A 17,677-nucleotide genomic window follows, 5' to 3' on the forward strand; every position below is an offset into this window, starting at 1 on the left:
AAACTGAACATTGGAAAAATACATATTAGAGTCATTGGCATATGGTTAAAGGGGTGGATTTCAATAAGAACACTAAGAAGAGTGTATTAATAGGTTTTTTTTAAAAAAACAAAAAAGGGTAGATGGCTTAGGGCTAGACATTAGGGAACATCACAATAAGTGATGCATAGATGAACCCTTGACAAAGAAGGCTCAGAAGGAAAAGCTAGAGACAAAGCCAGGAGTGTGGTTTCATGAAAGCCAAGAAGAAAAAAGTAGTCATTAAAAATATTAAATGTAATGTGTAGATCAAATAATACAAAGACAGAAAAAGACCTATTGGACTTGGCAATTCAAAGTCTTCTGAAAACCAGAATGCAGTGAAGTGCAGATGGAATGCACAGTAGGGAAAAGATGAATACAGAATAATCTTTCAAGAAACTCAGCTATGAAAGGAGGAAGAGAGAACGCCGTAGCTGGAAGAAAATACATGATTGACAATGGAAACTTCTGTTGTTTTTAAGATGGCATCTATTTTAATTGATGTGAGGGTACAGGGGAAAAGCTGTTTGGTGATGAATCAATTTCCCAAAAGTTCCCTATCAAAGAGACTGTTTCTTATTCACCAGTAGATTCCCAGTACCTACTCTAATGTCTCACATTTAATAGACATTCAGAAAATACTTAATTAAAAAAATGGACGGATACATAGATGACTAGATGAACTCTTGCACGTTCTAGCAGATACATCACTAGATCTGCTGTAAAAAAATTAAGCTTGAACCCTTGCTTTGTTACTTAATCATTTTATGATCCTGAGTAAATCAGTGAACTTCTCTATCAGTTTCCTAACCTATAAGAGAGGAGATGGCATGCTGCTTGACTTACAGAGTTTTGAGCATCGGATAAGAAATGAGACAACAGTTTTATAAACAATAGGCACTACTTTAAATACTCTGAGAAAACCATTTCAAAAACTATTGACTGAAATAGCAAATTATATTAGTTTCTAAACAAAAGCACATTTTCATAAAGAAACAGTTAACTATCTGCAAAATACGTGCACTCACTAATACGCCAGGGATGACAGATCAATCCATGGTAGATGGACAGATAAAGACACAGACAGATGGGAAGGTGTGAGGAGGGGAGGAGGAGTTATGTTTTCCAATATTTTAGATAATACACTTTTCTAAGTAGTATATTAGCCACTTATCACCATCTACCATCTTTATTTCAGTCCAAGAATTTTTAAGATCTAGGAAAAGGTTTTCAGAAGAGAATTATTTTAAATAATGGCTAAAATAATATCCTATTCACTGGGAACAAATTATTTTTCGGGTTTCAAAATAAAATTATAATATTTCAAATCTACAGATATTAACATTTTCTAGAAAAATTAAAATCACCTACTTGAATGGCTTTACTATAATCAAGCACACCATCCATTGATCCAGAAGGGGTATCATCAACATGATAAATTCTGCAAAAAAGATCAGAATTTCAAAGAAAGTTTAAGTATAATTTATACTATTTCATAATCTCTAGAATAAACGACTAGATAACATCAATTAATACTTTTATTTATATAAAAATTCTGATTATTTTAGAGCATTCTCAACACAGTTAAATCTTAATGAAGATAAAAATTATCTACCAGGTGTTTACTAGTTATACAAATGATATGCTCCTGAAAGCTGTACCAAAAACATATCTGAACATTGAATCATATATTCCCAATGAATTTCATTAAGCCCAGAGAGATATTTTACCTTACGCTCCATATGAACATCAGTGAAGAGTAACATCTAATTCACTAGCTTTCTCTGTTGTTTCTCCATAATTTCTCTTCTATCAGTGTGTTTAATGAAAGTAAACTTAAGTGGATTTAGGAGGTTCTAATTAATGGAACTTCTGCACTGAATTAAAGAAGCCTTTCCTACCCTTTCCTGTATTAGGAAGAGGTATCACTTCTGGACATCCACTGTCTCTCTAGTACCGGTACCTGTATTATTATTTTTTAAATAAATTTAAGGGGTATAAAAGTACAGTTCTGTTATATGGATATATTGAGTAGTGGTGATGTCTGGGCTTCTAGTGCAACCATGACCCAAGTAATGTACATTGTACACATTAAGTAATTTCTTATCCCTTACCCCCTACAACCCTCCCACCCTTCTGAGTCTCCAATGTCTATTATTCCACATTCTATGTCCATGTGTACACATTATTTAGCTTCCACTAGTGACCTTTGGCAAATAATTTAAGCTCATGTGTCTGTTTCCTCTCTGTAAAACAAGAATAATGAGCACTGATTAGATTTATGAAAGTGTCTCGCACATAAGAAGTACCCAATAAATGTTGGCTGTTATCACCATCATCAACTGTACTTTAGAGATGAGGAAACTGAGTTCTACGGGGAACCTGCTCAAAGTTATTCAAACCAGCACACATATCCCAGGTAGAAATATAAGGAAATGCTGCCTTCTTGATTTAAACAAAAGTCAGAATCTCTTTAGCAGACTACAAGCAGACACTCTGGAGAGGATAGGCTTTTTGCCCCAACTTTGTCCTAAGACCTATGTTCTCCCACAAGATTGTAGGCCTCTGCTCATTACTGCTACCACGGTAAGTCCTACCAGCATGAGGACTGCCACATGCTGCCCTCAAAGAAGCCAAAGGTTCTTTCCATTTGGTCTTCCAGCAACACTGAGAACACAAGATATAACATTTTTCAATTTTTTTTCCTGCCTCCACATGAATTCGCATACCCAACATACTTTTACTGAGGATCCACCTCCTATCCTAGCACATGAGTGAGTCTTAAAGGGAAGACAAGGGGAGTCTGCATTAAGATCTCAAGGTTGTGAAGGAAGATAATGATTCGAAAAAACACCTAGCATTTCTGTCATGACTCTACCACTCACTTCCGCCAACACAGGCCTATGTTCCCATTAAGAATCCTTAGGTTAAAACATTCAACAAAATGCTTTACTTACAGGCTTAGAGTAACAGCAGCAGAACAGCAAACACAGAGTATCACTAATGGAGACAACACAACTTACAAAACACCGTAAATGCTTCTTCAGTTTGAGGGGAATCCCTCTATCCTGGCTTCTAACCTATCTACTATGTGGCAGAGCCCTTTTTACCCCACTTACTAGAAGTAATTCCAACTCCAGACTCCTTGGAAACCAGGGCAAGAAAAAGAAGCTAAGTCCCCAGTTCACCCCACCTAAATACTTCTTCCATATGTGTGTCTAAAGGCCTGCCTTTCCTCTGGTCACTGATATTAGAATCACCCCACCCTCTTGGGAAGACCTATACCACTAACGTATAGGAATAAAGCCTTAGTTAGATCCTTGGATCTCAAGCAAACAATCATATTTTAGTATAGCATATTAACTCTAATCTGGTGGGAAGGGTGAGTGAGGACAGCCATTTCCTTATAAAAACACAGCCTTCCAATCTTTATCTCTAAGGGCTTTCTTTGATTACACCATGCCACCTCTCTTTATTTTAATAAATTTAAACACATAAATTTTAAAGATAATCAAATTAATTGAAAAAACATTTCTACTAATCAAGACACTACAGTTATTAAGCATGACAATTTATAATTACTATGTCTGACTTAAATGTGGTATGGTTGAGCTACTAAAAAGTATGTATCAAAAGATATACCTTTCTCTCCCTTCTTTTCGAGACCGTGTGATCTGATTAATTTCCAATGCTGTGAGCTTCTTTGCCACACGATATTGCCAGGTATAAAATGCTTCTTTCGAGGCTGCTATCACATGGGTTTTTGTCATTGCAACAAACAGTGGTACTGTTAAAAATAACATTAAGATAATTTACAGTTATACAGAATTGCAAAATGTTTGTGCTGCAAAGGCCTTTAGCAATCACGGAGTTCAACGCCTTATTTTACAGGCAATATACCCCCACATAGTCTCAAAATACCCACACACGGTCTCTGAAATCAGAAAAGAATCAAAAGCTTGTAGAATCATACAAAAATACTAACTCAAAATAAATCAAAGACTCAATTGCAAGAGCTAAAACCATAAACACTAAAAAGAAAACTTGGGAGTACATCTTTATGACCTTTGGTCAGGCAATAATTGGCTTCTTAGATATGACACCAAAAACACAAATGACAAGAGAAAAATTAGACAAATTGGAGTTCATTAAAATTAAAAATATTTGTGCTTCAAGGGACACTATCAAGAAAGAAAAGAAAAATCTCCCAAGTCCCTTCCTAAGGAATATATTCTTCTAAACAAATAATTTTTAATATTCCTAATATGTATTGGAAATATATTCTCCCAAGCAAATAGTTCTTTTCATCTGCCCCATTTCTTAGAGAATATTTAATTGAACTCCTACTGTATATTCTTTTATGAAGTAGATAGTCTCATCAAATCCATCTTATAGATAAATAAACAGAGGTTTAAAGAAGTAGAACAACTTGCCCAAGGTCACAAAACACAAAATAAACAACATAAAATTAAACACTCATACAAAATACATAAAAGCAAAAAACTCCTTCAAAAACAGATTATACTGTTTTCTGAATTCATGAACAATCAAAACAGTGTAAAACTTAATTTTTCTATTATAAATACTATGCAATGTAATCATTAATATGGCCGGAATAAAGACATAATGTTACTAGGAGGTACCATTTATAGAATTCTTGCCAGAGTGCAGACAAAGGGCATGTGAGGCAGCAAGAGACTTAGAAACTGAACAAAGAATTAGAAACTAGTCTGATAGTTTGATGTTAACTGAGTGTGTTAACAACTCAGGGATTCAAATTCAATAATTTTTATATGCTAAATAACTCAGTCCAACTGAGTAATTTTTTAAAGAATTCTTTTTTCACTGTAACTGTCAAGATGTTTTCATTCAAAATACTATTACCAACCTCTGGAGGGAGCTCAAAGCCTTTCTTGGAAGGAGCACTTTGCTGAAAGCCATGCATGGAGAATGACAGCAAAGCCTCCAGGGTGTGCTCCTGCCAGGTCAGGCTGCACTCTCCTTTCCCTGACCTGGTCTTCACTAAATCTTAAGACATTTGTTAAATATTCAGTAAATTCCACTATGGATACTCGAATGCTGGTAACTATTACGCCCTTACTGTAATTTGAAGCAAGTTTGTATACCTTAACTGCTTTCTAATAAAATATCATGTTTTCCTAAGTATGTAAAAGCATTCTTCCAACCAATGTTTACCTACAATTATAAATTACACTCATGTTCCTCTTTTTGATAGAACCTAAATACTCACAAGGGTTTATCATTAGCCTGACTACTTCAAAATTAAAATGTTAGTGGTTCAAGGTAAGAATCAGACTTCTTGGATTCAAATGACAGGCACTTGCTAATTCCGTGGTCTTGAATAAATTATTTGTTCTCTCTGAACGTCAGTTTACTTACTGTAAGTTGCAGATAATAATAATGCCAACCCTACAGAGCTGTTTTAAAATTTAAGAGAGATAACAATATAAATATCATATAAACATATAGCATAGCACAGAGCCTGGCATAGAGTAAATGCTTAATAATACTTTTAAAAGACAGTATTTATTGAATGTTTAAAAATATACGACAGGCAGTGTTCTAAATAAATAACATATATTAACTCACAACTTCCCTATAAGGTAAGCATTATTATCCTCATTTAGCAGATAAAGAAACTGAGGAATGTGAATTTGCCCATATCATACAGCTAGAAAGTAGTAGAGCTGGACACAAACCTGGTCAATCTGGCTCCAGAAACTGCTCTTAACTACTAGAGCAGACTAACCCTCACTAAGGATTAAGAAGTATTAGTTAGACATGGTTGCTATTATTCTTTTCATTTTTATCACCTACATAGGATTTTATAATAAAACTATATATAAATTCTCAGTTACTACAAAAAATACAAATATATCTGAAAAATATGTTCTTTTGAATCAGTAAGTTGGTGATTTCAGCAAATTCATATGGGTAGATAATCCTATCTATATATATTTTGCTAGATCTTTATTAAGATTCATCCCACCTAGACTAAGCTTCTACGAAAAGCAAAACAAAATTGTAACAGATACACTGTTTTAGGACAAGAACACAGCCTAGATGAAAGCCCTCCATGCCCTTTTTGACTGTTCAATATCTGAAAAGAAAAAAATTTGAAATATCTAGAAAGGTTATTGGATTTTTTTTTTTTTTTTTTTTTTTTTTTTTTTTTTTTTTTGAGGCGGGTTCTTGCTGTGTCATCCAGGCTGGAGTGCAGTGGCACGATCTTGGCTCAGTGCAACATCTGCCTCCTGGGTTCAAGAGATTCTCCTGCCTCAGCCTCTCGAGTAGCTGGGATTACAGGTACATGCCACCACGCCTGGCTAATTTTTGTATTTTTAGTAGAGATGGGGTTTTGCCATGTTGGCCAGGCTGGTCTCGAACTCCTGACCTCAGGTGATCTACCCGTCTCAGCCTCCCAAAGTGCTGGGATTACAGGAGTGAGCCACCGTGCCCAGCTTGGAAAAAAAGTTTTTAAGAAAATAATTATGCTTTCATTAACTGAACTTTGTAATGCTAATAGGCAGTCATTACTAGCCAAGCAAGAATGTAAAATAATTTAAAACAATCTTGGAATTCACATATAAATAAAACCTGCTTGTAATATTTTAATGCTAAGGCCTGAAATAAATGCCGACATCTGTAATGTTCACCCACTTTCCCATTTATTCATTTCTCAGTCCTTTCAAGTGCCGGTAAATTGAAATTTCACTGAAATGTTTTCATCAAATTAACTCTCTCTGAAATATATGGAAAACCTAGTGCACATGTTAGATACCATCACTAGAAAGCTGCCCATGTGCTCCCACTAAAACGGCTGCAGCATAGGCAAACGGGTACTTGATGGCCACTTTCCATGCCTTCATTCCTCTGCAAATGCCATTTTCTTTCCTTGAAATGTCACCTAAAGAAATACTTATTTTTTGAATTTCAGCTCAAATGAAACCTTCTCTAAGTAGAAAGATGTCTCTGACATCCTTATACACCAATAACCATTTGCCTGGCACCTAGGGCAATACCTAGCACGCAGTAGGGAAGCAGTAAATCACTGTTCAGTGAATTAACTAGATTAATTATTTGTTCAGAAATCCCACAGGAAATGTCATAATTAATTTCTTATTATTCCCAGTGACCAGTAGTACCTGAAACAGTGTATACTCATTGATAGTTTGCTAAATAAATGAATCATCATTTTTTATTTACATGATAGAAAATTTCCATGCATTCAATAAACATTTATTATGGGCCAAGGCAGTGTTAGGTCATGGGGATACAGAAGTTAATTACACATAGATCTTTAAAAAGTTCAAAGTCTAGTGGGAAGATAGATAAGAAAATTAATAAGCACGGTGCAGGTTAAGAGGTATTTTGGATGGAAGCACACCAAAGGTATTATGAGTGCTCAAGAAAAGAGCACCAAAAAAGGATACCTAACTCTCATGTGTAGAGTATAACAGAGTACCACAAACTACACTTCTATAACAATCTATAAAATTCTTTTTTAAAGTTTCTACAAAAATTGTAAAGAGGAAGAGTAGATGGTAAAAGAAAAATAATAAATCCTAAATTCTAGAAGAGTAGCACTCATATATATTTTTTGTTTTAGCCTCCAGTCCTCATAAACATTTGGCATAGAAACTTTAAAAAGGAATTTTACAGGATATGTATGAAACAAAAATGTTGAGGCTTTGGCTGTGTTCGCTGCAGGCCAATGAAAGAACTGTTTGTTAAAATCTCAGCCAGCAAGACTACAAAAAAAAAAAGTTTTGAGACTCAAAAATACAAATAATCGTGCCCTCAAGTATTTGCCATTTTATGAAGAAGGATTTACATTTGCTTTATTTTAAAAAACAGTCTACCTGTGATAAAAATTACTTTGAGATTAACCCTATCACCATTATGATTCTATGTTAAAACTTTAGATATTAAAAGAAAAAGCACATATAATCTGAAGACTGACAAAATTTACCTCTTAAAGACTGTTATGCTTCTAGTAAACAAGAGATATTTATGTGAAGAGAGTCTGTAATAATTTTAAGCTAAGCTTTTTAACAAGGAACATTAATGTGTATATATATGTGTGTATATAAACATATACATATATAAAACATATAAACATGTCTATGTAGCAATGAATGTAAGACACGAAGTTGAAATGTTTCAATATATCTAAGTGAGTAGGTTATCAAGACCCTATAAAGTCTTTGAGGTCATTATTTCTCATATTTGCTTTTATCACCCAAAGAGCTTAGCAAAATGCAAACACTCAAAAGGCAACAGGCATTAATATTTAATTGCTTAGGCTAAATGTCCAATCTGAAAAAAAATGACTAGTTCTCAGGTTCTCAGGAATAATGCAATGGGTTTTTAATTTCTTAGATTTAATAATTTTTGCAATACTGTATCCAATATACTACCATACACATTAAAAGAAAATCATTACTTTTGGAAGTTACAGTGAAATGGCAACAAAATACTTGTTAATGATTTTTAATAATCTACTTAGAATAAGATTTGGAATTTTTAATGGGTTACTTTTATAGTTATTGGGTAGAGGGAATAGTAAATCTAAAGTAACAAATGTCCTTTGAAAACAAAGAGTCAGGAATTTTTTAAACTGTCCCTATTAATAGACTCATTTCATTAGAAAAATCTGGAAAGGGCAAACTCACTTTTACAAGCAGCTAAAGTGTTTTTATGGAAGAGAGGTATTTACAAGCAGTTTATTAACAATAAAAGTGGTTTAATAGCAAAATTCTTTCTATAATCCTGTTTATTACATACTAATCATTACACTGCATACCAATTCCTACACAATTATATTTCCCATTTAAAGCGAATGATGGTACCATAGCAGTTGTGAAATTATAGTGGATTTTAGATAGAGTAACCTTATAATTTACTGTCTTAACCAGGATGCTTTTGAGAGCAAAATGGGGTATTAAGAATTCTATCATGGTAACAGATATAAATTGGTACTGGAACTGACAAAGTAGGAAGTACGGTCTTCCTCGTTTTAGAAAACACCATTCTAATTAATAATACCAGTGTTAGGTTTTTAAATTAGTGTTACAAATAAAATCTGATTGGAAAAGAAATAAATATTAACATTTCCTTACCAATATCAATGTATTTGGGATCCAAGGGAGTACCAATAGAATTACAAAGAACTAGCACAAACTGTGAACAAATAAAACAAAAAGTATCAGATCTCCTGCTTATGAATAATAAAGGAAATGTGCTTAATATAATCATGCTTATCTCTTTTTCAAATATTGTTAACTGGGAAATAACTGATGAAACTGTTAGGTACAAAAAATAGCAGACAAAAAGAAAAATGATTTACAGCATTAAAGATCAATTAATACTAAACCAAGGCTGCTTTCTCAATGTAATGGAGTAAATGGTTTTCAAGAAGACACAAGAAACACAAGTACTCTGGCTATTTTTCAACATTTATACAAGCGGTCTTCAAAAAGTTTATGGAAAATGTGTATTATGAAAAAATATGCATGGATTTAAAAATTGTTTGCATCAAAATAAACGTGTACTAACTTGTTAAAACATGTCTGAACAGGATCTAGTTTGAAGCACTAAGAAGGAGATGGTAGCAGTTTGAAAAAAAGCCCTGTCAAAGCAACATTAATTCTGCTAAAATTGAAGCAAGAAAAAACATCAAATTTATGGTGCAGCTTGGGTGGAAGAATGGTGAAATCATCAATCCTTTATGAAAAGCTTATGGGAACAATGCCCCAAAGAAATCAGCAGTTTACAAATGGACAACTCATTTTCCAAAGGGACAAGACAAAGTAAAGATGAAACCTGCAACAGCAGACCATCCATGTCAATTTGCAAGGAAAAAATTAATCTCATCTTGTTTCTGCCCTAATTGAAGAGGACTAACAATTAACAGCAGAAACAATAGTCAACATCATAGACATCTCAATTGGTTCAGTTCACACAATTCTGACTAAAAAATTTAAGTTAAGCCAACTTCCCACTCAATGGGTGCCAAATCGGTTGCACCCAGATCAGCTGCACACAGGAGCAGAGCAGTCAACAGAAATTTCAAACAGGTGGTATCAAGAACCTGAGGAATTTCTTCAAAAATTGCAACAGGAGATGAAACATGGCTTTACTTGTATGATCCTGAATGCAAGGCACAATCAAAACAATGGTTACCAAGAGGTGGAAATGGTCCAGTCAAAGCAAAAGCAGACTGCCAAGAGCAAAGGTCATGGCGACAGTTTTCGGGGATGCTCAAGGCATTTTGCTTGTTGACTTTCTGAAGGGCCAAAGGACAATAATGTCCACTTATTATGAGAATGTCTTGAGAAAGTTAGCCAAAGCTTTAGCAGAAAAATGCCTGGGAAAACTTCACCAGAGTCTCTCCCCAGCATGACAATGCTCCTGCTCATTCTATTGATCAAACAAGGGCAATTTTGCAAGAGTTTCAGCGGGAAATCATTAGGCATCCACTTTACAGCACTGATTTGGCTTCAGGCTTCCTTTTGTTTCCTAATCTTAAAAAATCCTTAAAGGGTACCCATTTATCTTTAGTTAATAATGTAAAAAAGACTGCATTAACATGGTTAAATTCCTAGGACCCTCAGTTCTTTAGGGATGGACTATAATATCTGGTATCATTGCTTACAAAAATGTCTTGACCTTGATGGAGCTTATGTTGAAAAATAAAGTTTCTATTTTTATTTTTATCTGTTAATTACATTTTTCCATGAACTTTCTGAAGTCCCCTCATATTTCTAAAGTTTCTGATCAGCTATAACCTCAAAACTCATTTTTATCCTATGATCAGTTATATAAGAGCTAATTTCATTTGTTACCGTTGCACCAAACGTCTCCATCTCGTTCTCCTCCTTGGAAGCAATATATAAATGACATGAGAAATTCAGAAAAATTCAGTTAACTCAAAAAAGACATGATTCAACCTAATGAAAATGGCTTATAGACAAATAATCATCAATGACCAATATTAGGAAAATAATCAAGCATAATGCACATTTTACATCATATTGTTTTAAAGTGATCATTTCCTTTTTCTTACTGTTAGTCTCTGTTTCTGTATCTTGTACTAAGAATATTATTCTACTTAGATGTTTTTCCTGACTAGAACAATTTCAAATAAACCAGTTCTTTATGCACTATTAACTCAGACTTTCTTTTTTCAGCATTCGATTAAAATTTGTTTAATTACTCAAAATATCTCAGGTACCCCATAGACAATATACATCTACTATTACCGATAACATTTTTTAAAAACTAAAAAGAACTCACTGAATTAATTTCATAAATATAAACCAAATAATAAAAATTATATTTTAAAAAATCATAATTTACTCTTCTACTACTTAAAATAAGCTTATTTACTGTCACAAAATACCACAAATAAATTGCATTTTTCAAATATATGTTTCATTTTTATCAGTTATACATGCTAGTAGTTTCAAAAATCAAATAGATCCACAAGGCTTCTTACTAAAAAATGGCAGTTCCCCCTAAGTTCACATTTCCTGCTCCCTTTACCGATCCTTTTGCTATTACCTCCACAAATCTAAGTAACGTGTTTACACTGCTACTTGTTTTATTTCAATTTAGTCCATTAGCTCTTGCCTCCCCACTACAAATGACAAGTCTTTAGCTTCCTTTCATTCCCTTTTCCACCCCATCCCTTCCACACAGGGGCACATTTCCATCCCTCTATTTTTAATGCCATTTTGTCAGATCAAAATTTAGGGTTGAGTATGTTTATTATACTTCAGTTAAAAGGTGTTTTAAGTTTTAAAAGGGTGATTACATCATTTTGACTATGTAAATGCTATTCACAACTCAGTCGTCAAGTATATCATGATTTATTTTCTTTTCAAGCATATTCTTTCTCTGTAGTTGATAATTGTATTTTTTCTCTTTGATTAGTCTTCTAGGGGCTTATTACTAACGCAAATCCCCAATAATCCCTGAATTATGTATATCTTGCTGCAAGGGCTCAAACATATCGGGTAGTCTATTAATGTCATCCCCCTGAATTTCTCTTGGAGCCTTCTGACCTTCTCTCATCTGACTCACTGGACATGCTGCACCACGGTCAGCTGGTACACTCTTCCTCACTGGTGTCCACTCTACTGTTTCTTCTGCTTTCTTGGTTTATTCCTCATTTTGTTAGACTATTTCCTAAAGTAACTTCCTAAGATAGGGAAGCTCGGAAGGGAAATTTTTAGTGAGTTACACATCTAACAATGTCTGTATTCCACTTATTTATTTATTTATTTACTTACTTTGAGACAAAGTATCACTCTGTCACCCAGGCTGGAGTGCAGTAGCGTGATTTCGGCCCACTGCAACCTCCGCCTCCTGGGTTCAAGCAGTTCTCCTGCTTCAACCTCCTGAGTAGCTGGGACTACAGGCGCACGCTGCCATGCCTGGCTATTTTTTCTATTTTAGTAGAGATGGGGTTTCACCGTGTTGCCCAGGCTGGTCTCGAACTCCTGAGCTCAGGCAATCCACCCACCTTGGCCTCCCAAAGTGGCCTGTTCACTCTTTTTAGAAATATTGTTGAAATGCTAAGCTTCCGGGACTGGTCCTCTAATTTTATCCTTTCACTCCTATTTTCCATTTCCTTGTCCTTTTGCTTCACTTTACAGGTGTTTTCCTTCATTTTACCTTCTAATCCTCCAGCCAAAGTTTTCATTATGGTCATCATACTTTTAGTTTCCAAAAACTTCCTCTTCTATAGTATCCTTTTCTTATTTGATGGATGTAATATCTCTTAACTCTCTGAAGGTAATACTGATGGTTCTTTTGAAACAATTTTTTTTCTTTTGAGATAGAGTCTCACTTTCGCCCAGGTTGGAGTGCAATGGCACGATCCTGGCTCACTGCAACCTCCGCCTCCCGGGTTCAAGCAATTCTCCTGCCTCAGCCTCCTGAGTAGCTGGGATTACAGGCGTGCGCCACCATGTCCAGCTAATTTTATAAATTTAGTAGAGACAGGGTTTCACCATGTTAGCCAGGCTGATCTCGAACTCCTGACCTCAGGTAATCCGCCCGCCTCGATCTCTCAAAGTGCTGGGATTATAGGCGTGAGCCATCACGCCTAGCCCCAAAATAATGTTTTTCAGACGTGTCCTTCCTGCATAGTCTTTGCTTCTTCCAAGTTCATTTCTACTTGTGTTTAGCTGCCTTTCTCAAATGTCTGGTAATCCTTGTCTAACTGCTTATATTTAAGAGTCAGACATTGAAACGCTGTTTGGAACAGAGTTGTCTATAAGTGAGCCTCACTGACTGGTGTCTTTACTGTAAGGTGATGTAAGGTGATGGGCAGGGCTAGTTCCTTGGGGACTCCCGATCTCAGTATCTTTAGAAGGCTTTTCTCTTGAACAGGTCGAGTTCTCTTGAGAAGACTTCCCACCTCAAAGCTCAATGCTTGGCTGCCAGTGTTCTGGGAACCAAGTAGGAAAAGAAGACTGGGGTCATGTTGAATAGGAAACTTTTAATGTAATTGTCCTGTTTTCAGCAGAGTTCCCCCACCCTCAGCTCTGCTTGATGCTCTTCAGCGGAGACTCTTTGATCCTCTCTGGAGAGTAAACCCCAGTTGTTGCAGGTGGCAGAAGGGCAGCTGCCTACGGACTCAGTATAGGGGAGTGGGATCTCCTTCTTCTTATGTTTTTTTAAAAAGTTTTCTCTTTTCTGCATAATCTCTGGTACTTCCAAATTGCTTTTATGCTTGTTTCTTTTTCCTACCAGGTACCCCCAAGTCCTGTGCCTCTTTGTGATCCCATGATGTAAGCCAGTTGCCTCTGTTTTCTCCCTGAATGGCTTATGATTCAGCTTTCTTAGGTCTGCTAAGGTAATTACCACTAATCCACCTACTCTAACCTACAAAATGTTGTTGCCATTTCCTTTCCCTTTCTGGTCCCTATGGGCTTATGACTTTTTAAGAAACATCTTTACTGTCATTTAGCAAGTTTCAGGAGAGAACACCATCAAACATGGCTGTTCAAAGAGTCACCTTTAAGAAAAAACTCTTTACTTTTTAACGGAATAAAATAATTGATAACACAGCTAAAGACATCGGTAGTCCTTTTCAGAAATATTAACATACTTCTGCAAATATTTAAGTTGTTAGTATACTTTTTTAAAAGACATACTTATATTATTTATGTTATGCTATGATATATTAATTTTTAAAGCAATATAACTCCAAATAAAAGTAGATTTCTCAATGTCAAAAGCTACCCAAACTGTCATAAGTGTTCATTGCTGCATAATTTCTTCAGCATTTATGCATAGTAGACATCTGGATGTTTTTTGCTCATGAAATTTTAACTTGAAAAAGGACTGTGGTATTTTAAATATATTTCAGAAACAAAAAGCTTCAGTATTGAACCTGTCAGTATGAATTGCCGTGTGATTAGCTGCTTGAAGAAAAAAAAGTCAGGGACACGGCATCAGTGGAGTCACAGAGTTTTCCAAAATTGGTCTAGACCAATATGGCCAACAGACCCAATGTTTTGATGTACTTGCCAGTGTAGAGGCCATGCTTGAGAAGGTAGAAAAATATAACCCAATTCTGCTAAGCAGTTAGCCCATCTATGTCTTAAGATATCAAGAAACACCTACCTGAGGATGATTTTCATCAGCTTTTGTAGCCAAAATGCAGAAATCGCCACAGGTAGTAATAGAAATGAGACCCTTCACATATTTAACATGTTTTTCATTGTTTTTTGTATCCCAGAAGACAACACAGTGCTCTGGACGATCAGGTCTGGTATATGCATAAACCACAGTATTTGAGCAATAACTCCACTAGGAAGAAAGGAAGGAGGAAAGGGAAGCAGTTTGAAAGGCAGAAGAATTATTTAGCATTAGGAAGGAAAATCGTATTATTTTATTTTTACTCTCGAAATATTGCAGATATTTATCACTGCTGACAAAATATATTCTTCAGAAATAGAAGACAGATTCAACCTTTTATAAAAATAATAGACATTTATAAAACAAAGAATGTACTGCAAATATAAATTTAGTTTGTCTAACTTTCCTTATTTTAATTGGTAAGATTTAAGCTTCAATGGTAAAAAAATTTTCAATTATCAATAATAGCTGCTGGAGAGGGGACAACAGGTAGCATGATCCCTGTCAAAGTTTCAATTCTGGATCTCCAAGTCAAAATTCAAAAATAGTCACTTTGCCTTTTTACCCCATCCATATTTTTTATATTTTCTTTTATCAGAGTAATATATTCACATAATATATGGTCAAATAATCCTACCTGGCTTATTTAAAACAAAAACAAATGCAGAACCCCCTGCCAAATTTCCTGTCTGGAATGGCCGTGTACAACTTCTTTAACTGCAACTGTTCTGGTATTTATTTCTGAATCACATTATCTATTGATTATGGAACTTACACACTTACAGCTTTCCCTTCTAATCCTCCCAACATGTTTATATTTAATTTTAAATTAAAAAATGAAAATATATAAATTTATTAAAAATATAAAAAATAAAATAATATGTTCATATTACCATGATTGTGTCTACCATTCAAACTAAGCTAAACCATGTTTAGCTTTTTGTATCCTGATTACTTTCTAAAATAAATTTTTACTTTAAAATAGTTTTAGATAGAAAAGTTGCAAAGATAGCACAGAGTTCCCATATGCCCCTCATCCATTTCCCTTATTGTTAACATTTTACATTACCGTGGTATATTTGTCACAACTAGGAAATCAACATCATTATTACCTATATTACTATTAAGTAAACATCATACTTTATTTAGATTTCATTAGCTTTTACCGAATGTCCTTTTACTATTCCAGAATCCCATTTGGGATACTTAGATTTAGTCATGTCACCTTAGGCTCCTCTGGGGTGTGACAATTTCTCAGTCTTTCCTTGTTTTTAATGATCTCAACAGTTTTGAGGAGTACTGGTCAAGTATTTTGTAGACTGTCCCTCAATTTGGGTTTGTCTGATGTTTTTCTCATGCTTAGACTGGACTTCAGGTTTTTAGGAAGACCAGCACAGAACTGAAGTGCACTTCTTTATCATGCCATATCAGGGGGTATGTGATATCCACATGGCATTCCTAATGATGTTAACCTTTATCACTTGGCCAAGGTTGGATTGCCAAGTTTCACCAATATAAAGCTACTTTATTTTTTTCCCCTCTCCATACCCTACTCTTTGGAAACTAAGTGTAGCCACACTCAAGCCAGGGGAACAGGGGACTATGTTCCACCTCCTGGAGAAGGCAATACCTAAATAAACTGGAATAATTCTGTAAGGAAGATTTGTTTCTTCTCTCCCATTTATTTATTTATTCAAATAATCCATCTATATCAGCATCAACTCTTGGACATTTATACTTTGGGTCACAATAAAATAATACATCATTTATTTGATTCTTCAAAGTGCTCCAGCTTTGGCCATTGGGAGGCTCTTTCATGTTCTTTTGACATTCCCCCATCCTTTTGTTGTCTGAGCACTTCCTTACTTGCTGGGACTATAAACTGTTTCAGGCTTACCTTGTATTTTCCCTGCCCTAGTCCTAGAATCAGCCATTTCTCTAAGGTCCTTTACCTTTTAAAAATTAAATATAGAAGATTTTTATAACAAATAGTTTACCAGATCAGTATCATATTTGAGAGCTTGCTTTTGGATCAAATGTCAAACTCAAGATAAAATACTGATTATATATTACGTTGCTTATTCTCATTTTCTCCTTCTAATCCATTCTCTGCCCTTCTCTACCCTGCTGTGAGCCTTGAAGCCTAGTTTCTATAAACTCCATCACCTGGGCTACCTGGCCATCTGGCTCCCAGTTGGGTTTTGCCAATAGAAAGCACCAGCAAGTGGAGAGGTGAGTTGGAATATTTATTCCCCAAATCCCTCTCTGCCTGGCCGGTTGGCAGGGTCTGGGCTCCTGCAGAGCAGCCCCTCTTGCACAGCCACAGCTCTTGTGGGTTCCAGGAGCCTGACTCCCTTGTTTTGCCCCTTCAGGCCCAGAGCTGGTGATGGCTTCTCATTGATGCTAATCTTTGGGTGCTACTTTGTATCATCCCTTGCTGTTCCCCTTAGCCCTGCCCATATCTCTGTAATAAGCCTTTCATCAGTCTCTCTTCAATTACTCCCTTGAGTATACCGTCTGTTTCTGGCTAAGACATTGACTCATGGAGTAATTTTACTAACTATATATAGTATTCTCGAAAAGTTTACTAGGTCTAAGGTCTTTACACAAAAAGGCTTCCTTTCTGCTAGCTCCGAAAACAAGACAGCTTTGAATACACTTTGAGCGATAGCAAAATTATTTGGTAAGAAACACTGTTTATTTTACAACTGCTCTTAATATTTACCTTATAATTAGGTCGAATGTTTGCAAAATATATAAAGGAATCAACAGCTAGTGCAATTTTCAGTCCACCTCCTTCCCAAGATAGTGCAGATATTTCCTTCCCAGGAACTTTCAAAGTACCCAGATGCTGAAAAAGAAAGTTATCTTTAACCTAAAGTATAACAATTAAATACAAATTACCACCAATCACTTCATAGAGGTCAAAAGTGGTATGAACATTATTTTGTGAAAAGTTACTACTCACTTTAAAATCATG

General features: G+C 35.2%; 1 protein-coding gene across 2 annotated transcripts in view; it reads right to left on the minus strand.

Moving 5' to 3' along the window:
• Positions 1-17,677, minus strand: part of WDR35 (WD repeat domain 35) — a 67,627-nt gene that overhangs the window by 29,681 nt on the left and 20,269 nt on the right. Inside the window, exons 9-14 of one of the 2 annotated variants that reach the window (XM_025354807.1) lie at positions 17,423-17,548; positions 14,683-14,868; positions 10,890-10,922; positions 9,165-9,225; positions 3,664-3,808; positions 1,393-1,462 (exon numbers count right to left, since the gene is read on the minus strand). In XM_025354807.1, the coding sequence (XP_025210592.1) occupies positions 1,393-1,462; positions 3,664-3,808; positions 9,165-9,225; positions 10,890-10,922; positions 14,683-14,868; positions 17,423-17,548 (621 nt within the window). The remainder of the gene's footprint in view (positions 1-1,392; positions 1,463-3,663; positions 3,809-9,164; positions 9,226-10,889; positions 10,923-14,682; positions 14,869-17,422; positions 17,549-17,677) is intronic. The other variant, XM_025354808.1, reaches the window with a different exon arrangement.

The sequence above is a fragment of the Theropithecus gelada genome, chromosome 13 (assembly GCF_003255815.1).
Source record: "Theropithecus gelada isolate Dixy chromosome 13, Tgel_1.0, whole genome shotgun sequence".
Lineage (NCBI taxonomy): Eukaryota > Metazoa > Chordata > Mammalia > Primates > Cercopithecidae > Theropithecus > Theropithecus gelada.